Genomic DNA, 26,832 nt, shown 5'->3' with positions numbered 1-26,832 from the left:
GGCACATCTTTATACAGCTGACTTACTGTACAAAACGCTACATCAACAAAAGTTCATATAACATGATCAAGTTAACAGGACAGTTACTGAACAGGAGGTTTTCATGGACAAGTGAGCACCTGAATAACTTACAGCAAAGTACTTGTTCTCAGAACCCCTTCAGTATGATGACAATTTTTAATTTTTGGTTACTGCCAGACGATTTGTTTGCAGAAGAGAAGAGATGTTTCAAATTAAACAGAGGCCAAACAGTATATCCCCCGTCTCTCTCTCTCTCAGTAAAATTTTTCTTCTGGCTACCATCAGACTACTGTACATACCGTATTAAATTTAGCTATGAAGGTCCCTGACATGTTATTATGAGCTTGATGAATCCTCTTTCAAAACCAAAGAATACTTGATGAACTGCAACTGTGAACAGGGAAATTGGCAGGATGCAGTTAGGGAAGGCAGTGGTTGTGTCAGGGTTGACTGCTGAAATGCTGAGAGCTTGGGAGATACAGGGATGGGTTTAGTTACTGATCTGATAAATTCAATTATATAAGTACTGTCCCACATGACTGGTCGAAGAGTGCAATTGTGGATGTGTATAAGAGAAAGGGTTATGTCCTGGAAAGAGGAAATTTATAGGGGCATAAAACTTTTGGTCCAGACAATGAAGGTAATGGAGAGTCCTGGATTGTATGATAAGGGAAAGAATGAATACTGACCTGATAAATACGATTAGCTATATATGAGTGTGTTGTCCCAGATGATTGGCTGATGCGTGTGATCATAAATGTGCGCAAGGGGAAAGATGATGCCCAGGAAAGAGGAAATTATAGACTCATAAAACTTTTAGACCAGATAAAGAAGGTAATGGAGAGAGTTCCAAAAGGTATGATTAGAGACAGAATATTGATGAGATGCAGTTTGGGTTTATGCCAGGCAAAGGGACCACTGATGCCACATTCGTTGTGTGACAGCTTCAGGAAAAATATACAGGAAAGAAGAGGGAACTACTTTGTTTTTGTTCCTTTGGAGAAGGCTTTTGACAGAGTCCCTAGAGAGGTGGTGAGGTGGGCAGTGAGAAAGCTTGGGATCGAGAAGTGGCTGGTTGGGGTCGTTATGGCCATGTACTGTATGTGGGTGCTCACACCCAAGTAAGGGTGAATGTAATTTTGAGTGATGAGTTTTCTGTGAATGCTGGTGTGCATCAGGGATCAGTCTTGAGCCCTTTGTTGTTTATCATGGTACCTGAAACCCTCACATTAAAAAATGGACTCCCGTGGGAGATGTTGCATGCTGATGATACTGGTGTTGGATGCAGAGAATGAAAGGGTGGCGGAGGAAAGATTTAAGGAGAGATGGTATGGGGCACAAGGGCTTAAGAGTTAATGCAGATAAAACAAAAGTGATGGTATCTAGGGCTGGAGGTGGTACTATCAAAGAAGAGGGTGAGTGGCCAAGTGCAATTTGACACAAGGGAATGGGAAGTAATTTAATCTTGTGCAGTGTTAGTGATAAGTGGGTGCCTAAGAGATGTAGTGGTATTAGAGGTAGACTGCAAGATAATGTTGATTTCATGTGTGCAGTGTGTCAGGGAAGCATGTGGATACTGCCAGGTATGAAAGGACTGAACTTGCAGGTGAGTCTCTTAAGTGTGTGGAAGAGTTTTGTTATTTGGGAGACATGTAACATGCTGGAGGTTGGGCAGAAGCTAGTTTTGTGGCTAGAATGAGGACTGGTTAGAAGTTCATGGAGCTGTTGCCTCTCTCCCTCCATGCTAAAGGATCTTTGTATGCAGCATGTGTTAGGAGTGTAATGCTGTATGGTAGTGAGATCTGGGGAGTAAAGGAAGAGGATATTCGCAAGCTCAAACGTACAGAAATGGCAATGATTGGGTGGATGTGAAGTGCATCCTTGAGTGCAAGGCCTGAGGGGGCTAGGTTTACAATAGAAGAGTTGAGAGGTAGGATGAGACTGGAGTGTACTGGTGTTGTGATGAGGAGAGGTAGACTGAGATGGTTTGGTCATGTGGAGAGGATGGGGCATGATAACTGGGTGCAGAAAGTGAGAAGTGGGGTAGGGTTGTGAAAGGCAGACTGAAAATGACCTGGGACAAGGTCATTGAGTGTGACCTCAGGGTTAAGGGACTAAACAGTGAAACTGCCAGAGATCGAGCAGCATGGACAGCTGCCATTAGGTGACTATGGCCGATGCATGCAAGCATGTTGGAACCTTCAAAAACGAAAACAACAACAACGACTGATGAAATACAGTTTATATCCAGTAAAGGGACTACTGATGCAATATTTATTGTCCAGCAGCTTCAGGAAAAATATATATAAAAGGGAGCTGTACAGTCAACCCCCGCTATTCGCGGGTTCACATATTCGTGGCTTTTTCTGGGAAATCATATCAAGACAGCTATTCCCTGCTTCTTCCACAGCATCAACTGTTCCTAGTGGTTTATAAGTGAATTATTATTATTTTTTTTTTCATGTTTTCTGTGAGAAATACTGCCATATACAGTTAAACTGTGCAGTTACCCTGTACGGGTATGTGCAGTTCAGCACATGGCAAACTCTTGTCGTCATCACTGCGTGGTTTGTAGAGTACACTGTACCCACAAGAGCTTGTGTATCATACTGTACTGTCTTTTAGGAAGTATTAATGTGCCATAAAATGCATTTACAGGTGTTATAATGGGTTTGTAGGTGATAGGAACAGCTAAAACACTGAAATCAGTGGCTTCCCTGGTAGGTTTGGGCTGTTCGCAGAATTCAACACTCATGGGGTGTTCTGGTACATAACCCTGACGACCAGCAGGACCTGACTGTACTTTGTTTTTGTTGATTTGGAGAAAGTCTTTGACATAGTTCACTGGGAGGTGGTGAAGTGGGCACTGAGAAAGCTTGGGATGGAGGAGTGGCTGGTCAGAGTGGTTATGACAACATATGAAGGTCCTCACATCCAGGTAAAAATCAAAGGAGATTCGAGTGATGAGTTTTCTGTGAAGCTGACATGCATCAGGGGTCGGTGTGAGCCTCTTACTGCTTATCATGATGCTTGAAGCTTTCGCATGTGACTTCAGAAATGGACTCCCATGGGAGATGTGTGCTGATGACTAAGTGTTGACTGCAGAAAATGAGAGGCAAGCGAAGGAAAGATTTAGCAAGTGGAGAGATGGAATGGAGTGCATGGGTTTGGGAATAAATGTGGATAAAACAAAAGTTATGATATCTAGGGCTAGTGTCAGTACTGTCAGACCAGAGGGAGTGTGGCCATATATGGTTTGCCGCAGGAGTGTGGAAAGTAACTCCATTTTGTTCAGTATTTATACAGTAATAGGTGGGTGTGAAATAGCTACAGTGTTATTTGAAGTAGGCTCTGTAAAATGCTGATTTTGTGCATGCAGTGTGTTGGGGAGAGCATGAAATAACTAAAAGGTGTGAAAGGATTGTTCCTGATGGAGAGTCTCCTGGGTCTGTGGAGTTCTGTTATTTGGGGGACATGTAATATGCCAGAGATGGGGCTAGAACTAGCTCTGGCTAAGGTAAGGATTGGCCGAAGGAATTTCAGGGAGTTGTTGCCTCTCCTGACACTGAGAGAACTCTCCCTTTGTGCTAAGGGATCTTTGTATGCAGCATGTGTTAGGAATATAATGATGTATGGTAGTGAGACCTGGGCAGTAAAGGAAGAGGATATTTATAGATTCAAACGTACAGAAATGACAATACAGTAATTAGATGGATGTGTAGTAAGCCCTTGAATACATGGCCTGAGAGGACTAGGTTATGACAGAAGAGTTGAGATGAGGATGGGACTGGAGAGAATTAATGCTGTAATGATGAGAGGTAGGTTGAGATGGTTTGGGCATGTGGAGAAGATGGAGGAAGACAACTGGGTGTGGAAAGTGTGAACATCAAGGGCAGAGTTGTGAGAGGCAGACAGGATGAAGCCTGGGACAAGATCATAGTGTTACCTCAGTAATGTGGGACTGAACACGGAGGCTGCCAAAGATCGAACAGTGTGGAGAAATGCCATTAGATGACCAGGGCTGATGCATGCAAGCATGTTGGAGCCTTTATAAATGATATGAAAGAGTCTGTTCTTGCTTTGTATAAGATGGCTGATAACAGATGGTTGTCATATACTGACATGAATGCTGAATTGTAACAACAGGTTGATAATAGAATATGGTGTTAGTTACTCTGTTTCTTCCATCTTTTATATCTCTTTAACCCCTTCTTTCCCATGGCATATCACAACTTCATCATTTTCATCCACAGTGATGGTGCTGAAGCCACCATGAGGGTATTATAAAGACACAATACCACACTCTATAAGTTGCCTCCAACACCTCAACTGAATAGTGTGATATGCATGTACTATGATCAGTTTTTGTGGTGTGCCATGGATATTTTTTTGCACAGTACACTTGTAACACAATACAGCATGGCGGTATAGAAAGGGTTAAGGTTGTCTAACTAACGAGATATTGATTTTTAATATTTTTTCCCTAATTCTGGAGAACTTTATGTTGTGGGAAGGTGTTTCCTCTGTGGAGATCATGCAAAAGTGACCAGTGTGCTTTCACCGCACATGCATCAGAAGCATGCTATACTGGTAAACATTTATCATCCAACCACATTCAAATTAGTCCCAGCTGTCAGCCAATAACGCATTTCATAGACCACGTCACAACGAAGCAGATTCCAATTTGAATTTTTCCAGTCTCCTTACAGCCATTACCGGGTGTGGTGGATGTGAAGAAAATTGCTTTGCAGCAATCACCTCCTCCTACAAAAAAGACATTAGTGTGATTGAATTTTTACGGCATCACCAAGTTCTACCACTGAATCATCCTAATTGTCCTATGCATGATACTGACAATTTATCATGAGGTGAAACACCTCTGGAGGTGCCGCCACACATATTGCCTAAAAAAAAAAAAAAAAAAAAAAGTAGCTATGATTATTCTGTCAGATTACAAGGGAACTTTTCTTGATGGTATGCATCTACCTCCTTGGAAACTTATTCTGTTTGTAAATCACTGGCTAAGCAAACACTGGAATAACCACACAGTGATCATTTGTTGGGGGATTTCTGGGTGCACCTCTGTGGACTGGCAGTCATTCTGCAGCCAGGTAACGGACCACTGGTTCAAAATGCAGCAAGCCATGGATGGTCTTGATGTCGTTGTAGATACAGAAGAGACACTGATTGTCAGAAGGAAATACTGACGTGACAGCACCCTTTCACAGATCTGGCTCTTTAGAGGTGTTGAATGTGTCTAAAAAACAGTTTGTTGTTCCACTGTATGGACCTACTGGGGAAACATGGAATCATGGCACTCTCCTCCCCTTAATTCAGCAGTATATTTTGCCTGGAAGTACTATTATCAGTGATTCATGAGGCGCTTATTTTGGACTCAGTAAACTGGGCTACAAGCACTTCATGATTAACCCTTTAACCGCGGGTGTTATTCCAGAATGACATTGCAAAAACTGGACCAAACCGCGGGTGTCATTCTCGAATGTTTGTGAATATTTTGAATACCCCACGTTTTTTCCGTGCGCCAATTGTTTCAAGGGAGAGTAGCTATTAAGTTCTTTCACTCCAGCCGACCCCCACCTCCCTCCTCCCCCCCCTGGGGCCCCACCCCCCACCCCCTGGGCCCCCCACCCCACCCCGGACCAAACACGCATCAGTATCTGTCCAGCTGTGTGAGTGACAACACTGCTGATGTGGAAGTGAAGTGCAGGCAATTACAGTGCCTTTTACCTGCCTCAGTGAACACAGAGTGGGTGTTTATTGTATGTGCAGTGTTCAAATATGTTTATAGTATTATTATCAGAATGAGGTTGGCATTTGGTAATGGTGTGTGAGCGAAAAATAGTAATTACAACACCGCTGATATGGCAGTGAAGTGCGGGCAATTACAGTGCCTTTTACCTGCCTCAGTGAACACAGAGTGGGTGTTTATCGTATGTGCAGTGTTCAAATATGTTTATAGTATTATTATCAGAATGAGGTTGGCGTTTGGTAATGGTGTGTGAGCGAAAAATAGTGATTACAACACCGCTGATGTGGCAGTGAAGTGCGGGTAATTACAGTGCCTTTTACCTGCCTCAGTGAACACAGAGTGGGTGTTTATCATATGTGCAGTGTTCATATATGTTTACAGTATTATTATCAGAATGAGGTTGGCATTTGGTAATGGTGTGTGAGCGAAAAATAGTAATTACAACACCGCTGATATGGCAGTGAAGTGCGGGCAATTACAGTGCCTTTTACCTGCCTCAGTGAACACAGAGTGGGTGTTTATCGTATGTGCAGTGTTCATATATGTTTATAGTATTATTATCAGAATGAAGTTGGCATTTGGTAATGGTGTATGAGCGAAGGTAATGGTGTGTGGGCGAAAAATAGTGGTTTTAGATGGCTCACTTCTAATGGCACTGCCCATCCAGTGATAGTCAACGAAATCATGAAACCTACATCATTGCAAAGCCGAAGGTTAGTACTTTCTAATGGTACCTTATTTTTCGCTCTAGATTTATTCTGTGCAGAGTTATAAAGGTTTAAAGTTTGTTTACATTTTGGTCGAAACCCCCGCGGGAGAGGACAGTCGGGGCAAAACAATGCCCGCGGTTAAAGGGTTAATCACAATGAACATTTTGTGAATCCCGAAGACCTACAAAACCACACTCAAAGGATTGAGCATCTGTGGCGGGACATCGAGGAGTGGGTGAAGAGGCCAGGCATCAGGGCGTCTTTCCTTTATCAGTACCTTGCCTGGTACCTTTCATCAAGTAACATCCTGAAATGGAGCTGCTGCACCATTTTCTCACTGAAGCTGGTCACCTCTAACCACAATAAGGTCAGTGAGTGTGGCAGCACCCCCCAACACCTGCTGATGACTCATCAGATGAGGACATGCAGTAATTCGTTAAGCAACCTTTGAAATTAGGTTAGGTTATGTCAGGTTAGGTTAATTCTCAGTTAGGTTAAGTAAAATTCTAAGCAAAATTTGGTTAATTCAAGGTTTTGTTAAGTTACTTTACATTACGTTAATTCTAGGTTGGGCGAGTTGAGGTAGGTTTCGGTAAATCCCACTGATTCTGGTGTTCATAAGAGTGTAAGAATGCAGTGTTTTATAGTGTGCTTCATTTGATTCTGATACTCATTTCTGCCAGAAATCATTTGTTTTCTCCGTTTTTTCCAACTTCCTTCCCTGGTCTGCTTGACTGGGCGGGGGAGCTCGAAAATGGGTGATTACCGCCGGAAATGAATATCAGATTCAGATGAAAAACACTACAAAATACTGCATTCTGAAATTCTTATGGAAAAAATTGGTGTGGGTCCACTTGTAAATACAAAAAAAAAAATCAACAAAAAACTGTTTACCACCATTCAAATAGAAAAAAATACAGAAAACTGGAGTAATACGAATTGAATTGGTAAGGTCCTACTGCTGCTAAAACGTACATTTAACCTTCGCGTTACTAAAGTGGCTCCTATGTCCCCTCTGAGTATATAATTAGCTGTGTCTTTGAGGGGATCTAATATTTTTCTATGAATGCAAATCAATTTTGGTGTTATGATGACCGGAAAAAAAAAAAAAAAAAAAACGGTCTACAGTACTCACAACGTGTGTTGCTTCCAGCTCCTTGGTGAGCTTATCATGGATATATTCCTCAGTGTATGTAGTCATAACTCAGGTCCGCTGAATTACAGACGAGACTACTGATGCACTACCGAATGTTGCCACGAGGATTATGTTGACGCGGCCACCACCAACTGCACAGCTCGTCTGTTTGTTTATTCGCTCTTGAAAGCAGGGTTGCAGTGTTGCCATGTTAGAAACAATGGAATTCACACCAAAATTATCGTACACATACACATACATTCACAATTTATATATATATATATATATATATATATATATATATATATATATATATATATAAAACGTGTATGTATATAGGCTATTTATCCATCATCCAATCCTACGTTGCCCCATGAGGAGAGTAGAAGCCCGGGACTAGGCAAGTTGGTGCTGAAATCTAAGATGAGAGTGACCAGTCTCACTCATCCCTGAGTGGCATTACGTGAGCAATAAACCCCAACCATCCCTTGGATATTAAAATGCCCGCCGCCGGACCTCCCACCTCACCATCCCCCACACCACCACCGGGCCGCCACCGCACCACAACCCTAGGAGGACACAACGGTGGGATTAGTGACCCCAGTCAAGAGGGTCACCAGTGCATCACGGCCCTGGGTCCCTATTCCCCGCAAATGCCCCAACCCCAGGTGATCAGGGGAAGTGAACTACTGTGCGGGCGGAGCAGTGATCGACAGAATAGGGGTGGGACTGAAACTAAATCAGTCCCAGGTAACACCGTATTGACGGCTTTGTTACACCCTCTAGGGCAGGAGGCCCAAGGCTACGGCCTAAACAAAAGTAAAAAGAGACAGACAAACCTAGGCTACGGTCTAACAGAGTGTGCAAAGGGGAAGGCGACCCCAGGCTCCGGCCTTAACACACCAGGGCGAGAAAGTTGCCCTAGTGCATCCCTCTCCTGCTGTTCTTCGGCTACGGCCAGAATACGGACCAGGGTAAAGAGCCCCTGCTACCGTACGTGTAGCACTACCCTGTTACGGAAGCGGCGTCCCGGGGTCGGTACCCAGCCGCGAACCAGTTCGCTCGTTAGTCGTCTTCCGTACGGGCAGACACTCGGCTCCGGCCGGGGCACGTACCAGGGTAGAGAATTCCCTGCAGGTAGGATCAGTCCGTATTGGAGAGAGTGCGGCCTCTGTGCCCCTCCCTCCGGCTTGTCTCCTACTACGGGAGGAACACCACGCCGGCGGTACCTTGCCACGGCGAAAGGGCGACACCGATCACCCTATAGGTGTACCCCGTACGCCGGGCAAGTTCACGGCTACAGCCAAGGTGTGCAATAGGGGAAGGAGATCCCCGGCTCAGGCCTCCAGACACACTCGAGAGACCACGGGCAACGTGAGTCCTCCTCTAGCCTCTTTCCCTTCGGGGAGCCCTTCGTCGCCATCCGGGAATATAGTCCCGGATGAGACATTAGAGTGGTGGCAAGGCCCGATATCGGACCTACCGCCCACACCCGGGAGTTCCTTGTTCCTGCCGGAGCCCCGTAGGAGAAGCTGCCGCAGTCCAGTCCTGACGGCGCCTCTCCCCCTTGGTACCCGCAGTCCCAGGACGCCCATGCCCGACTCCACAACCCACGACGAAGGCGATCCAGACTCCCTCACTCCCCGGAGTCGGAGGAAACAGGCCCGACTGCTCCGGTTGTTAGGCCCCAGTCCTGAGGGCCACCTATCAGGTCGAGGCCCCCAGATCACAGGGCCTCCCTGCACCCCACCGGCGCGGCCTTAACACGAGGGCCGCCTCTCAGGTCGAGGCCCCCAGACGGGAGAGCCTCCCTGTATCCTAAGTGCAACAGTGATAATACTATACCCAGGAAACAAGGGGAAACAGTGACAGTGACAGTAACCAGGAGAACAGTGACAGTGCCGACACAGGAGAATATATTAAACAGTGGCCCACTAGAATCTAGTGCTATCAGGGCAGAAAGTGCATTTTTGTAAATTGGTTTAGTCCTTCCCCACATTAAGGAACCAGGGAGTTTTCTGTGAGTCTAGAGGTAGGAGCGCGGGCGAGTCGAAAGATAAGTGTACGTGTCTCCGTGACCAGGTGACGGTGTCGAGTGTCGCTATCCGCACCCTACCTCTTTTATAGTAATATCCTTGAACCAGACTCTCAATCTCGGTATTCTTACAGTGAACAACCCCATTTATATATTACTTCCCAGTGACATAAGAATCCCATTAAAGAACCTAAAGTGAACAACCCCATTTATATATTACCTCCAAGTGACATGAGAACCCTATTAAAGAATACTCGCAATCTCCCTGTGTAATAATGATAATGCATATGATCATTCTGTGAAGCCAAGTGTTAATTCTGTATCTCTGTGTCTCTGTATCCTAAATATCATTCTATGTGTACTGTTATGAGTAGGACCTAGGTAATAGAGGTGATACGGTATACTGCCTGGTTTTTATGTCCTGTTCCTTTGTTAGTGCTTTACGTCCGGTCTAGAAAGAGGACCCCGCTTCAGTAGCTAGTGTTTTTACGACGAGAAGTCGCCTTAAAAACACAGCATTACAGATATAAACCTTCACCGGCTCAATCCGACTGGAGCACAGTATTTACCCACTAAACCATCAGGTGCCAAAGTTGGGTTATATGGTAACCACCCAGCGTAGCAAATGGTTTCTTGGTGTACAGGAAACTCTTTTGCTTGTCACTCAGTGTAGAGTCACCCACAGGCAGAAAGAGGAAAGAATGAAGGAAAGAGGAGGGAGTGTAAAGTCATTTGTAGGCAGAAGGACGAGGAAAGAACGTAGGAAAGTTAAAAGAGGATGGAAGGATGGAGGAGAGGAATGGGCTGACACCCGAGAGCAGCACACATCGGGTGAGTGGATGGTGGCCACAGAATACTCACAGATGTCTTCTGGATGGAGGCTTCCTCTAAGCCTGTATGTGCAGCTCACTGCTAGTCATGTCAGCCAGGTGTTCGAGGCGGCTATACTCCAAACATGCTCAATAATCATATCTTTTATCCTGATTGGCCCATAATCTATCTATTATTATGCTACGTGTTCTGAGGTCAACTTCTTGTCCTCTGAACACGAGCAACTGATCTGGGGTTCCCTTGAGACCGGGTCTAAAGCATGCAACTAAAGGAACACGGCATAAAAACTCAGGTCAACCAACCTTACACGTACAGTATATTGCCTTAGAGTTGACACAGGACTTAATACAATACCAACACAACACACTGCACAGATTAAACACACAGTAAGACAGGAGGACTCTGGTTGGGCTGCTGGGGGACTTAGGCTTATCTCAGGTGTCTTCCAGGTGTGGGAGGGGTCCCGTCAGGAGTGCCTTCCTGCAGGAGACTTGGGACTACTGACAGGGGCCGGGTTGTCCGGAGTGGGGTGCTGGGCAGTGTGGAGGGAGGCCCTGTCCTGGTGGGGCCTCAGTGCAAAGGTCAGCCCTCGGGACTGGGGCCAAACAGGGCAAGCAGGTGTGCTTGTTTGTGTCCACTCCTGAAGGAAGACTGCTTGCCAATGGGGCTGAGGATGTCATGACTCAGAGTCCTAGGGGCACCCCAGGGTGGCTGAGGGCTGCAGTCCCACTCGTGCTGAGCCGCCATCAGGGGCTGTCTGCAGCATCCCTTCCTTTGGGAGTCCGACAGCGGGGGTGGCATCACTGGGATGCTGGCCGCAGGGCACGAATCCCCAGACACACCACGGGGCCTTGCCAGATCTCCTCCAGCTGCAATTCCACCAGGGAACTGCCTCTGTGGGGAGAGAAGGGTGTCCCACTCGGCCTCTGGATGGGTGAGGCAAGCAATACATTCTCCATGGGAGATGTCACAGGGATTGCAGACAAGGACATACGAAGGGCAATCCCTTCCCAGCACGGACGGTGACCGTCGACGCAGTTTCACTAAACCTTGGGACAGCAGGTGAAGGGTATACGGTGGTCGACTCTTCCCCGGCATGGACGGTGGCTGTCGCCGAGGTCCTGCTCCCTGCGGCAACAGCCCCAGTGCAGACGGTGGCTGTTGCCGCGGTTCTGCCCTTCTCTGGGGCCACAACTGAGAGACGTTTGGTGGCCGATCCCTCCCCGGTGCGAACGGTGGCCGTTGCCACGGTTTTGTAGGGGGTAGTAACTGAGAAGGGTACGGTGGCCGACTTCTCCCTGACACGGGTGGTGGCCGTCATCGCATTGCTACCTGAGACTGTATGAGTACAAGTTCCACACCAATCCCGGCAAGTGCTGGTCTGGCTGGAGAGTAGCGTACCAGCACGGCGTACCTCTTGTTGGGTCTGCTTGAGGGGAACAGGGGCGCATGGTGGCGGAGGACAGGACCGTCTGGCCTGGGCCCTCTACGTGTCTCGCCGTGGTCTCTCTTTCAGGTGGGTGTTTTGCCATCCTGTCTATGGTCCCTCCTTGGGGTGGGTGTTTCGTCACCCTGTCTGTGGCCTCCCCTTGGGGTGGGTATTTCACCACTGCTGTGGAGGAAAATGTCGGGCTGGAGGTGGTAGGTGTCCAAGGTGGTGGTCTGGTAGGTCGGCATGAGCTGGCGGAGGAGGGCAGTCCAGTGGTGGGTGGGCAGGTTTGGTTCCTGGTGTTGAGGGTGGAGGTCAGCAGGGTCTTCAAGAGAAGTGGGAGGAGGTGAGGTGTCCCCCGGATCCGTTGGTGTTTCCCCTGGGCAGGAGTCCAGGTCACTCAGTGTATCTTCATTTCTGGAGGTGGTGAGTGGCCATCTCCCAGCTGAATGCTGGAGATGGGTGAGATGACCTGGGTTTTAGGGGGTCGCCGGGGGCTGGTGGAGGTGGTTGGTTTGGTGGGTGCTGGGGGCGCTGGGGGTGTGGATGTGTATCTAGCTGGTGGGCGGGACAGCTGGCTGGAACTGGTAGTGGCGGTGGTGAGGATGGGTGTGGGTGGCGAGGAACTTGGGCCACGTGGTGAGGTGGCCGGGAGGGGGTGGGGGGTTCTTGGTTTGTGTGGTGGAGTGTTTATGTTGGGAGGTGGGGGTGTGGCGGTGGTCGAGGAGGGGGAGCTGGTGTGGGGTCTGGTGTAGGATGTCAGTGGGGGAGAGGAGTGTGTGGGTGTAGTGGTGGCGGTGGTCAGGGCAGGTGTAGGTGGCGTGGAGCATCAGTCACATGGCAGGGTGGGTGAGGGGTTTCCCGGTTGGGTGGCTGGGCCTTTGTGTCCTGTGGTGGTCGGTGAAGTTGCCAGGGGTGCAGCGGGGGGCTCTGGGGAGAGTGTGGAACTGGTAGAGAGTAAGGTAGGGGACATGGTTGTCGAAGGGGGGGTGCGTGAGGGCGAGGAGTAGCAGGCATATGAGTTAGATGTATGGTCAGAGGTGGCGGGTGGAGGGCGAAAAAGTTGCGCGTGGTGGGTGCGGGAGTGTGTGGGTGTAAGATGGCCTGTCCTAGGGGTGGCAGGGGTGAGGGTAGGTGTAGGTGGCATGTAGGGCTGATCACAAGGTGAAGTGACTGGGGGTGGGTGCGGGGTTTCCCGGTTGGTTGGTGGGGCCTTTGTGTCTGGTGGTGGCGGTGCGGCGGCGAGTGCTGGGGTAGGAGGTGAGGTCACTGGGGGTGAGTGGGGGGTCTGTGGTGAGAGTGTGGAGTTAGTAGAGGGTACGGTGGGAGGCATGATTGTGGAAGGGGGAGTGAGTGAGGGTGAGGAGTGTGATGGTGTGAGATAGCAGGTGTATGAGTCAGTTGTGTGGTCAGGGGAGGAGGGTGGTGGTGCGGTGTGCTGGGTGCGTGAGTGTGGCGTGGTTGAGAGGTGGCGAGTGGGGGCAGAAGAGACGCATATGGTGATTGCGATATGTGCTGGGAGTGTTGTGATATTGGACGGAGGAGTCCATGTGGCGGCCTTGGGTAGCTGGTCTTCGTCAGGTAGCTATTAGTTGTTCCCGCATGTCATGAATGGGGCACCGGTGATTACATGCTGAAAATTCCCACAGATCTATGGAAACCAGGTTGGTATTTTCCTTAGAAGGGGGAGCCTTTGGTGAGGCACGCCCTAGCTATACTGGATGGAAGTGGTGAAACTGTGCATCTGGGGGGCGTCCACGGTTTTGGGGGTTGTGCTAGATTCTTCGGGACTTTGCTCACTGCACTGATGTGTTGTGAGGTGGTGCGAAGGGCGAGAAGATGCCTGATAAATTGAACATCCCTGTCAAGGTCTCCTGTTGGGTCAAAGATTATGAAGCGTTCCCTTACGGTGCTGGGGAGGATCCTTAAACGGAGTATTGAAGATAAGTTGTTCCCGGGTGGCTGTGTCAGTCTCCAGGTAAGCAGCGGTGACGAGTCGCCTGGCCTGGATGAGTGTTTCGTCCAGGTCAGCCGTGGAACTGTCTCCCTCTGTCTGTATTTCCTACTTCCTATGATCTCCAGTGTTTCAGATGCAGTGTATCCAGACATCTTGAAATAAATGGATCTTGAATATGGCTCTCTTTTGTATTGTTTTTTTTTTTTCTTTGAAGGAACAGTTTGCAGGCTCCTGGCCTGTGGATTCTTCCTTGCATTAAAAAAAAAAAAAAGGAGAACTCTGGAATTTTCCAAGTGGTGATATTTGTCTGATGACACCTCTCCCCAGAAAGTATTATGTTGTACATGAAAATCCATTAACATGTACACCTCCTTTCCCATCAGCCTTCATGCCACAGGGGTCTTGTCTATGCCATTCAGTCCCTTCACCTCTGCTTTCTGTTACCTCCTGGTCCATATGTCTCCACTGAATTCCCTCCGATGTTGGCATTAAAGGGAATGAGACTGTAGACCAGGCAGTGAAGCTCTTTGCTTACGTGACCACACTTCTTGCTCCAGACTTGATGGCAGCTCTCACTAGCATACACCTCATAATGGTTGGGATGGATCTGGAACCCACTTGTGGAACTGTCATCCCTATAGGTCACCGAACAAGGCGCTTACAAGACTTCGGATCAGTCACACAGGGCTGAGCAAGCATCTCCACCATGTGGGTTTGGCTGATAATCCATGATGCCGTGTACATGAGGAGACTGTCAACCAGTTCCTGATCCACTACTCCAGGTTCATGGCATCCTCCAACATTGTCTGCTTTAACTGAGAGTCCTCATCTTTGATGTGTCTACACTTCTGAGTGGCGATCCCATGGCCCAGCACCTCCATGACCATGTCATCAACCTCACTTGTGTTGTTCCTGAAAAGTTCAGGATAGCTATCCTGGATTTGACATGAGCCTCCACTCCAGTTGTGACACAAATCTGGACGGCCTCTCATGTTAACAGACAACGATCACGTTGAGAAAGTGCGTGCTGTGATCCAAGAGAATCACCACCTGACTGTCTGTGAAGTTTCTGAAGAAGCAGGCACCCACAGAAGTTAGTGCCACAAGATTTTAACTGAAAAACTGAAGACTGATTGTGTTGCTCCAAAATCTGTGCCGTTTCTTCTGCCAGGCAAGCAAAAAAAGAACCATGTCACAGTCAGTCAAGAGTTGTTTGATTGATCAAATGCTGATAAAAACTTTCTGAAAAATGTCATAACACGTGATGAAACATGGATGTATGGCTGTGATGTTGAAACAAAAAGGCAGTCATTGCAGTGACTTTGAACACTGTCACTGTGACCAAACAAGCATGTCAGAGTCGCTCAAGTGTGAAGGCGATGTTGATTGCCTTTTCTGATAGGAAGAGCATCACTCATCATGGGTTTATTCCATGTGGTCAGACAGTCAATAAAGAGATTTACTTGGACATCCTGAAGTGTATGAGGGAGGCAGTGCAAAGCAAGAGGTCTGAGGCATGAACAAACAAAACCTAGATGCTGCACAATGATAATGCACTTGGTCACGTGTCACTCCTCATCCGTGACTTTTTGGCAAAGCTTAAGACAATTGTCATCCTCCAGCCACTCTATTCTCTGGATTTGGCCCCTACAGCCTTTTTTTTTTGTTCTCAAAGTTGAAATCCACCCTGAAAGGTTGCTAATTTCAGACAACGGAAAAAACAGAAAATCTGCTATGGAAACTGAGCACCATTCCTGAAAATGCATTCTAGGACAGGTTTCAGACCTGGAAAAAATGTTGGAAATATTTTATGAATAGTTAAAGAGTGTATTGTGAAGGAAACAAGTCTCATCAGTTGTAAGTAAAGCAATAAATTTGTTTTTTGAAGTTAGTTTTCCTTTAGGACAGATCTCAAAGATCTTCACCCCGACCTGAATTTATAATGGGTGGGGCCCGCCAGTATTCACCCCTCTGCCTCCCTCATAATTTCTTTCTTCTTGCAACACTGCAGGGATGGGTACAGCTATCAAAAGTTTCCTCTGTGTTGCTAACTTGACAGCCATGAGACTGACTGTCTGACAGGACATGCATATGTATGGAAGTGTACCTGTGAAGTAGGGTCAGGATTCTGCGGGACTGAGTGATGAATGAATGCGTCTGTCTCCCATTTCAGTGGGTATACTGTTAATTAGGTCTCCTATTATAATGCTTTTTTTTTTCCTTGCTTTCTGGACACTACATCACCCCATCTGTGAGTGGGAAAACAAGGCAGGGTGATATATATTTGATTTAGCTGTGAAAAAAATGAAACAATTCATGAATACAAAATTATATATTGTACTCTGAGTAAATACATGAGTTATTAAGCTTATGACTAATTGCATTGATGATTACAATAAGAAATATTTAAAATACTCTGATATCACACATATATACAGCACTCTACCATAATTTAAGGTTATATTAAATTGCTAAAAGTCTTTGAAAATGATATAAAAGACTGGTTATTAAATCTAAATATTTCTGATATACAATAATTAATGAAAGTGACCTGTCACACGTACTGCTAAGGTGGTCACTCACCTCTATATACAGCCTACAGTTTTATTTACAATGAATATAGAGAAGAATTTATATGACTCACGATCAACTGAATTGTATTCATTTTACTTGCATTTAAACTACATTACAAAAATATAACACATATCCTTGTATTGTTCTTTGAATGCAACAGAATGTACAGTGCAAAAAATTTCAAACCTGTTATAAGCAGCTTTTAAATACCTATCTATCTATCTACAGTATAGCCCGACACCCTAATCCCGCAAAGGGTGGCCTCAGTCAAAATGCCTCCAAGTCGCTCTGTCACCCACCATTTGACTATCCTCCCCCCAACTCACCCCCCCCACCCTCATATACCTCTCAACTCCATCCCTCCACCTCATCCTCGGTCTACCCCTCCCTCCACCTCACCTACATACACCCCCTTAGTCAGTCTTTCATTCTCCATTCTCTCCACATGTCCAAACCACCTCAGTGTATTTCTCCTAATCTTCTCAACCACATCCACATCCACCCCACAACGTTCCTTCACTTCTTCATTCGTCAATCTGTCCCTCCATGTCACTCCACATGCTCCTCTCAAGTAACTCATTTTTACTGCTCTCACTCTTGACTTGTTCCCCTCTTGCAAGGTCCATGCCTCACTTCCATACGTCAGGGTAGGGATCACAATACATCATGCAGTGACTTCTTAACTTCCATACTCATCTCCCTATTTCTCATCACTGCTTTCAGTGAACCAACAACCCTCCTTCCCTGCTGTACCCTTTCACACACTTCATTCCCCAAAGTTCCATCCTTACTCATCACACTACCCAAGTACTTGAATGCACCAACATTCTCCATATCCTCACCATCCAACCTCACTGTACATTCTTTGACTTCATTCCTCTCAAACACCATAACTTTACTTTTGTTTACATTAACTTTCAGATTCCTCCTCTTACACACTGTTCCAAATTCATTCACCAAACCTTGCAACTCCCATTCATCTTCACTTAACAATACTGTGTCATCAGCAAACAGCAACACAGGAATCTTCCACATCTCACCCTCATTCATTAGAGCCACCCCAACATCCCCTGCCCTACCTTGCACCTCCTTTACAACCCCATCCATGTATATATTAAACAGCCATGGAGACATCACACAACCCTGTTTCAGTCCCACATTGAGATCAAAGAACTCACTCAACTCACCATCCACTCGCACCGTAGCCCTAGCTCCTTCGTACATACTCTTCACAGCACTCGATAATTTCCCCTCCACTCCATATATTCTTAATACCTTCCACTTACCTTGCCTATCTATTCTGTCATAAGCTTTCTCCATGTCCACGAAGGCAGCATACATTTTCTTTCCCTTCTCTAGATACTTCTCCACTAAACATCTTACAACAAATATCTGATCTACACACCCTTTTCCCTTCCTAAATCCCCCTTGTTCTTCTCCAACTAGCTCCTCTGTCATATGCCTAACCCTATCAATGAGTATTCTACCATTTATTTTACCAGTCACACTAAGAAGGCAAATACCCCTATGGTTACCACATACTTCTCTCTCCCCTTTTCCTTTGTATAAAGGAACAGTTATACCTGATTTCCAGTCCTCTGGAATCCAAGCATGTAAATGCAGCCCTTTAAAATTTCAGTTTAATGAAATGGAGAGCAGCAACACCCATTTTCATATATACATATGTATGTATGTATGTGTGTGTGTGTGTGTATATACAGACAGATAGACAGATAGATAGATTATATATATATATATACTGTATATATATATATATATATATATATATATATATAATATACACACCAGTCCCTCCACACTCGCAGATTCTACTTTCATAGGCTTCTCACATTCGTGGATTGTCCCTCAGTGGAGCCAAGACCGAATTTAATGGGTATGATTGCAAGAACTTGGGATATTTATGTAGCTGATGACTTGCCCACACATGCTATTTGTGATATGTTATGCTGCTTACAGGTGCCAGATATGGTTTATTAGGTACAGTATGTACACTCTTGCTTACAGGGGGTGATTTGCGGCTGTAGAGGCATTTACAGGAGAATGCACCAAACATTCACGGAAATCCCACTTTCTGTGGGGTCTGTGTCCCCTAACCCCCGCGAATGTGGAGGGCTTGGTGTGTGTACTGAATATATATATGTATGTATGTGTGTGTGTGTGTGTGTATATATATACAGTAAACCCTCATTATACGATGCCTCTTTGTACGATATTTCGCTTATACAATGTCCAAATTTTAGCACCCTATGCCCACTATACAATGGGAATGATTTGCAACAACAATGGATCATCCGCGGCTCAGTGAACAGTGAATGTGCAAACGCAACAAAAACGTCCTCACACTGTCGGCATTAGACCACACACACTTGTCTACCGGTCCAGCCTCATCAGCTAGCCCTGCCCAGCCAGCCAGCCCTGCCCAGCCAGGCAGTTCTGACGTTGATGAGTGAGGGCTGTGAGTCCCTGTGACTGTGAGGCCGAGTCGGGACAATTTGCCGTCAGGACGATTCCCCATCATTCATTTACGTATCAGTTTATTTAGCAAGTACACTAGTTTTTTAATTATGTAAGTTATAAAAGTGATGGTGGTTTATTGTTTATATAGTAAATGTAAAATATGGCATCAAATCATGGGCATTAAATGAAAAATAATAATATATTGAAACGTGAATCAGCTGATTTATGATCGATCCTTCATCTTAGCATAAGGCTACATACGAGACATTGGCATTTATATAAATGCCTAATTACCTTAAGTGAACGATCGACATACTTTGGAATTATACAAATAATCTTCATGTTACGTCTATATAAATGTTTCGGGATATTTCGCCATCAAGTCAATTCGCCATCACAACAATAACAACACAATTCGCCATCGGGACTTTTCGTCATCAGGATGATTCCCTGTCATTTATTTTCATATCAGTTTATTTAGGAAGTACACTAGTTTTTTAGTACTGTACTTGTACCCCTTCCAAGTCGTTTTAAAATATACCCAGGATGTTGTAGTATCAATGGAAATTAATGAAAACAGCTGTGGGTGATGCTAGAACATAATTCAAAGTCAACTACAGCAAGGTAGAAACAAGTTAAATATTGTCTAAAAGTGCAACTTACAAATGATATCCAAAGCCAATGCTACTGAATGAAAATAGACTTTGATAGATCCGCCTGAGAATTAGTTATTAAAGTATCAGTTAATCAGTAATCAGTATGTTTATAGAATGACGGGGAATTGTCCTGACGGGGAACGTCCATATTATGATGACGAATTGTCGACTTCATGGTGAATTGTCTAGGAACCACATAAACAACTGTTGCTTGCTTCAATAAAGGTAAGATCTACTGTATACTGTAGTTTTCATGCTTTTTTCTCTTTATTCACTATTAATGTGTTACTTTAAATGTTTAAACATAAGGATATTTCATGTATGTGAGTGCTAAGGTGTGTGTATGTGAGAGTTTAGGCATGTCTGGGAACGTATCCCCATTGACTCCATGTTATAATGGGATTGCTATACGATGGATTGCTTTACGATGGGGTTTTCAGGAACGGAACCCCATCGTATAATGAGGGTTTACTGTATATATATATATATATACAGTAATCACTCCAATATCCGACGTAATAGAGCCATAGGTAGGTCTGGATAATGGTTCTGTCCGGATATTGGGCCCCAGCTTATGGACTTGTACTTATGGACCCTAACTCAGAGAAACACCTATACAACTCCCTCTGGACATGCATAGCACCTATTTAAGACCCAAATCACACCAATAAGGGACATAAATGACTGAAATAAATGCAAAAGAATCATAAAATGAGGGTTTAGAACTAGGTTCATACAATAATAAACATTCTGGTGACTGGCTCCTGGACTGGTACTTATGGACTCTAACCTAGCCTAACTCAGAAAAACACCTTCCTACTGCACATACATAGCTCCTAACACCCTATTCATACCAATAAAGGACATTAAAGAGTGAAATGAGGTAAGTATAGTATGGAAAAAAAGTACAGTATGAAACATTCTTATGTCCGGATAGTGGGGATGTTCGGATATTGGGCGTCCGGATATTAGAGTGATTACTTATATATATATATATATATACTGTATATATATATATATATATATATATATATATACTGTATATATATATATATACCAGTATACACACACACACACACACACACACACAAAGTAAAACCTCTCTATAACAGACTAATTGGGGCCCAAGCCATTCTCATAAAAGCGAAATTCCAATAAAGGCGACATCCGGACTTCCTCCTGCTACTCCGGACTTTTTCCGATATATCAATTAGTCTGGATCGCTTCAATGGTTTCTATACTGTTTTCACTACCATTGCAGTATTGTACTGTATTATACATTCACTACAATAATCAAATGGTATAATGTATATAATAATAATGCACTGTACACTGATAAACATGTCTTTTATTTACCTTATCATGGTGAACATAGCTGAAGTGGCAGTCCGGACTGCTTCTGGCTTTATTGGACTTTTCCCGATATATAAGATTTTAGTTCAGTAGCTCCTCGATTTTGATAAAAGCGAATTCCGGTCTATTGAAGTCCGTTTTATCGAGGTTTTACTGTACACACAAACACACACACACACACACATATATATATATATATATATATATATATATATATACCTATATATATATATACAGTATATATATCACACACACACACACACACACACACATATATATATATATATATATATATATATACATACAGTATACAGTCATCCCTTACCATCTACGTTTTTAACATACATGGTTTTAAATATCCACAGATGGATATAACATAAATGGTTTTAAATATCCACAGGTGGATACAGTACCGGGGCTGGATTTACTAAAGCATTTTATCTCGTTGAACTCTGCTGACACTGTTCACTGGAAATGTAACATTATCCCAGGCACAATTAATGGCTGTTTTAGTGATGGCATTATCCAGTGAATCAAATATAACACTCTTCCTTTTGGCCACTTCATTTATTTATGTCATTAATTCATCAGGGGAAAAGTTAGGACAGTAGTGACGAATATTCTGATGAATCTTATGTGCCAGGGGAGTCCAGTGAGGATGATAGTACTGGCAGCGAGTTATCATTAGGTGATAATGAATTATGGAGGGAAGATGACCCGATTGAGGAGTGTGGGTGGAGGTTTCTGGTGGACATTTTTGCAGACCAACGGCCAAACATCACTCCTGCCTTCAGTGATGGTGCTGCCCAGGATATGATGCCCCCTACTTTTGCTTCCCCTGGGGCTGCTTTTAGTCATTTTCTTGATGACAAAGTGATGTCAAAATTGTGTTCATGGGTGAATGAGAGGGCTGATGTGTACTGGGCTGTGAATCCTAGTAAACGTAAAGTATATGACCTAAAATGGAGACCAATTACAACTGATGAAATGCATGTGTACAGTAAGTAAGATGTACATAATGAATATATATGTTATAAATACTGCATTTATAAAGAGAGGGAACATATGACACTTTACTGCAGACAAAATATGTATTTTCTGTTAAGTATTCTTTATGCATGTTTATGGTTGGGGGGGGGGGGGGGGGGGGCCCTGTGTGACGTCCTGCAGCATGGGTGTGAGGGGTTAATTTATTTACAGGTACATAATACCACGATCACAAGGAAGAATGAATGCTGTATAAAACACTGATATACCATTGGGAAAGCAGTCACTGAGAACATTCAATAATTAATTTCAAAGAAACTACTCAGAATTCTATTTTAAAAAGAATTCTTATATCTGTACAATATTTAAGAGAGAAAATAATAAATGAAAAGTCTGTATTAAGATGGAAAAAAATAAATGAAAAGGATGTATTAATATACTGTCAGTTGATTGCCTTTATTCCACAAAACTACGTTTGGTAAACTGGCATTCCTTAAAAACTGAGATTTCACTATACTGTAGTTGCATATAAGCAAACTTATACTAGATGAAATTTTACATTTCTCCCTGATTGTCCCTCACATTGTAGTCTACCCAATCCAGTGCAATCGGAGCTGACAGCATAGCATCCGTGATGGCAAAGGCTTCACACAATGCAAGGGCATCTGGACCCAAGTCCTTGCACACAGCTCGAGATATCTCTGCCACCTAGGTTGGGGGGGAAGAGAGAGAGAGAAAAAAAAAACGTTACAGCAACTAACCTACATGACATAACAGTAACTCTTCGGCATATAGGTTTGACTATAAGGCATTCTCTGGAAGCCGAGTCTGTACTCTTAGAAGAAAGTCTCTTAACTCACTATGGCCAGATGCCGTAATTCCATAATGCATGCCAGACTAATTTTCCCCTTGATTTAATTAGAGATGAGTCTGCATTTAAAACCCATCTGGGCTGTTTTTTTTTTACCTGAGTCTGAAAACCCCTATTTTAGAACACTATGTGTCCGTGCATCCAAACAAATTATTTTTATAACCCTTTCACGATACATATTCTATATCCTTGGGGAAAGAAAGAAAAAAAAATGTATATTCTCCTATCTCATTCCCTTCCTTGAAAAAAAAAAAAAAAAAAAAAAAAAAAAAAAAAAAGACATTCAGTATTATCTCTGAATACTAATACTAATAACAGTAATAATAATAAGCTGTTCAGCTGAATTTTGGTGATAACATGGAAGAAAACTGCATCTCACTGTCCTTCTAAAACCCCTACAGAAGTCCTGACAGTTATTATTGTTGTTTATCAACCCAACTGTCTGAGCGAAAGACTCATCAATCACAGGCATGCAACCGCCTCTGCAGAGATGTCCTGTGCAGGGAACCAAAGTTCTCTTGTGACTGGCAGCACCTCACTACACCAAAGAGCAAGGAAAAGCATGTAGATTTGGTTCCTGGGTGGATGCCACACTTGCATCTCTATCCAGTTAGGAACATCACAATGCTTCACTTCACCCTGTGTTACCACCCGGCATTGTAAATGGTTTCCTGGGTTACAGAGAAGAATGGAGTGATTGACGGTCAATTTTTTTTTTTTTTTTTTTTTTTTTTTTTTTTTGTAAAAAATTTATTTGGGTGATAAATGTGCTGAATTATCCTAAGATATAGTTAATTTGACAAACCAAAATAAAATTATGGAGATATAAGCCTTCAAAGTTGCACAAAAAGAGGTTGATGGTAGCACGAGCCTCGAGTGGCTGTGACGTCATAGACCGCAAAGCCTGGAGACAAAAACAAGACTGTGATTCCCAGCTAAGTTGTGTGACTGTGATTCTACTGAGTAACCAAGCTCTGCTTCATCATGGCCAGGTCAACAAATAATCACCACTGGTGCTTTGTTCCAATGAGCAAAAAATCAAGTAGAAACGCACCAAAAAACAGATTCACCACCGTTCCATGACAGATGATAACAAGGAAGCTGTGGTGGCAAGCAGTGTGTCGGGAGTACCCCATCACAACAGGCAACTTCTACTGCTGGGAAATGGTGTGAGGAACTGCCGAATCGGTGGTCATTTACCGAATTGGCACTTTTACATGGAAAATATAATTTTTATCACCATTTACAGTAGGTTCATATACACCTTAATATCTTAAATTTGGTAAAAAATTTGTGCTCAATGTGACTGTTAATAAAAAAATCAGGTTTCAGAGCTAAAACATGCTAATGTTAGTGGATATTTCACCTACAGATCATCAACACATATTGACAGATTTCCACTTTGCATAAATATTGATTTAAAGCACAAATAAATGTATTTACATTATAAATGTGATAGAAAGTGCTAGGAGAAATACACAGGTGGTTTGACCATGTGGAGAGGATGGAGAGCTAGAGATTAACAAGAAGAGTGTATGTGAGAGAGGAGGAGAGGGAGGGGGAGGCCAAGGATGAGATGGAGGGATGGAGTGGAGAGGTATATGAGAAAGGGGGGTGTGAACTGGGAGCAGGGCAGTGAAATGGCAGGGGACCGGACGACATGGAGACGATTTGTTTGTGGTCATCCCTTACGGGACTATGGCATCTACCAATAGATAGACAGACACCGTAAATCAATATTTACACAAAACGGACATCTGTCGAGGCAAGTTGTCAAGCTAGAGGAGAAACGCTTCTGCTAACTTTAATGAATTTTTGCTCTGAATACTGAATTTTTATTAATAGCAACACTGGGTCTGGTTAGTACTTGGATGGGTGACCGCCTGGGAACACCAGATGCTGTTGGCATAACGTTCTCCCTACGTGTCAAGTGGGGTTGGTGGAGGATTAGTGCCCCTCCCTGTAAAACAATTAACTCTAAGCCCTTGGCCACCCCGTCTGGGATACATGGCGTCTAGCAATGAATGAATGAATGAAAAATTAAACACACATTTTTTATCAGATTTCAGATAATTAGGTATGTATGAACCTAAATCTATCTATCTCTCTATCGCCAGACGCCTCAATCCCGTTTGGGGTGGCCACAAACAAATCGCCTCCAAGTCGCCCTGTCCCCCGCCATTTCACTCCCTTGCTCCCAACTCACACCCCCCTCTCTCATATACCTCTCCACCCCATCCCTCCATCTCATCCTCGGCCTCCCCCTCCCTCTTTCCCCCTCCACCTCACTCACATACACTCTCTTCGTCAGTCTTTCACCCTCCATCCTCTCCACATGGCCAAACCACCTCAGTGTGTTCCTCATAACGCTTCCTATCACATCCACATCAACACCACAACGCTCCTTTATATCCTCATTCGTCAGCCTGTCTCTCCATGTGACTCCACAGGCTCCTCTTAAATAACTCATTTCCACTGCTCTCACTCTTGACTTGTGCCCTTCTAACAACGTCCAAGCTTCACTTCCATATGTTAGAGTTGGTATCACAATACTGTCATGTAGTAACTTTTTCACTTCCATGCTCACTTCCCTGTTTCTTATCACTGCTTTCAAAGAACCAGCAACCTTTCTTCCCTGCTGTACCCTTTCAAGCACTTCACCCTCCAAACCTCCATCCTTACTCATCACATTACCCAAGTACCTAAACGTACTCACATTTTCCAATTCCTCACCATCCAACCTCACTGTACATTCACTGACTTCACCTCTCTCAAAGACCATCACTTTACTCTTCCCTACATTCACCTTTAGATTCCGTTTCTTACACACTCTCCCAAACTCATCCACCAAGCCTTGCAGCTCCCCTTCGTCTTCACTCAACAACACAGTATCATCTGCAAACAACAGTACAGGGAGTTTCCAAACGCTATCCTCTCTCACCAGGGCCACTCCAACATCCACTACCCTACCTTGTACCTCTTTTATTACCCCATCCATGTACAGATTGAACAACCATGGAGACATGACATGTCCCTGTTTCAACCCAACCTTCAAAGAGAAAAATTCACTTAGTTCACCATCCACACGCACTGCAGCCTTAGCACCATCATACATACTCTTCACAGCATTCAGCAACTTCCCATCTACTCCATATATTCTTAATCCTTGTCTATCCACCCTGTCATATGCTTCCTCCAAATCCATGAAAGACGCATACAACTTCTTTCCATTCTCTAGAAACTTTTCCACTAAAGATCTAAGAATGAATATCTGATCTACACAACGTCTTCCCTTCCTAAAGCCTCCCTGTTCTTCTCCAACTAATTTCTCTGTTCTTTCTCTAGCTCTGTCAATAAGTATCCTACCATACACTTTTCCTATTATACTAAGAAGACAAATGCCCCTATGATGACCACACACTTCTTTTTCCCCTTTTCCTTTCTCTATCTATATCTACTGTATATACCTAGGCTGCTTCCCCCAAAGAAAGGGAGGTAGCCGAGACAGGACGACACTCCCCATTTACTCATCCATTCAAACACATTCATTCGCATCTTAGCCCCAAAGGGGAGAACGGACAGATCCTCACTGCACCACACCGCACAAGGGTCAACTGCACAATGCAATCAGTGACATCCGCAGCAGGGCCCGACAGCAGAACTGGTTTACCCCTGCCACATCATAACAGACCCATTCCCTTACCCGCACCTGACCTGACTAGCTGATCAGACCAAATGCAGGAGAATATCCCCTCAGGGCTGCGTCATCACTTATTCATTCACAATTTCTCCATTTATTTCTGTCATGCACAGCCACTCTTCCTTGCTCAACAGACATCCCTCTCGCATCCAGCGCTCTCTTCACACTGTCCATCCATCCTATTCGTGGTCTTCCTCTCAGCCTTACACCTCTCACATCAGATCTAGTTATCTTTTTCACCAATCGCCCATTATCCATTCTCTCCATATGCCCAAACCATCGCAACACCCTCTGCTCAACTCTACCAGCCATCTCCCGAACAACT

The 26,832-nt window shown here is 44.5% G+C and overlaps 2 protein-coding genes across 2 annotated transcripts in view; both read right to left on the bottom strand.

Moving 5' to 3' along the window:
- Positions 1-7,728, bottom strand: part of LOC145397819 (bolA-like protein 2) — a 41,946-nt gene extending 34,218 nt beyond the window's left edge. Inside the window, exon 1 of the mRNA XM_080270847.1 lies at positions 7,637-7,728. Coding sequence (XP_080126973.1) covers positions 7,637-7,702 — 66 coding nt within the window. The 5' untranslated portion in view covers positions 7,703-7,728. The remainder of the gene's footprint in view (positions 1-7,636) is intronic.
- Positions 7,729-22,144: 14,416 nt separating this feature from the next.
- LOC145397751 (uncharacterized) overlaps positions 22,145-26,832 on the bottom strand; it is a 119,732-nt gene continuing 115,044 nt past the window's right edge. Inside the window, exon 13 of the mRNA XM_080270773.1 lies at positions 22,145-22,644. Coding sequence (XP_080126899.1) covers positions 22,492-22,644 — 153 coding nt within the window. The 3' untranslated portion in view covers positions 22,145-22,491. The remainder of the gene's footprint in view (positions 22,645-26,832) is intronic.

Source organism: Coenobita brevimanus, chromosome 43 (assembly GCF_032717465.1).
Source record: "Coenobita brevimanus isolate Jiangsu-jjx chromosome 43, ASM3271746v2, whole genome shotgun sequence".
NCBI classification, from domain to species: domain Eukaryota; kingdom Metazoa; phylum Arthropoda; class Malacostraca; order Decapoda; family Coenobitidae; genus Coenobita; species Coenobita brevimanus.
This window is presented reverse-complemented; position numbering and strand designations above follow the sequence as displayed.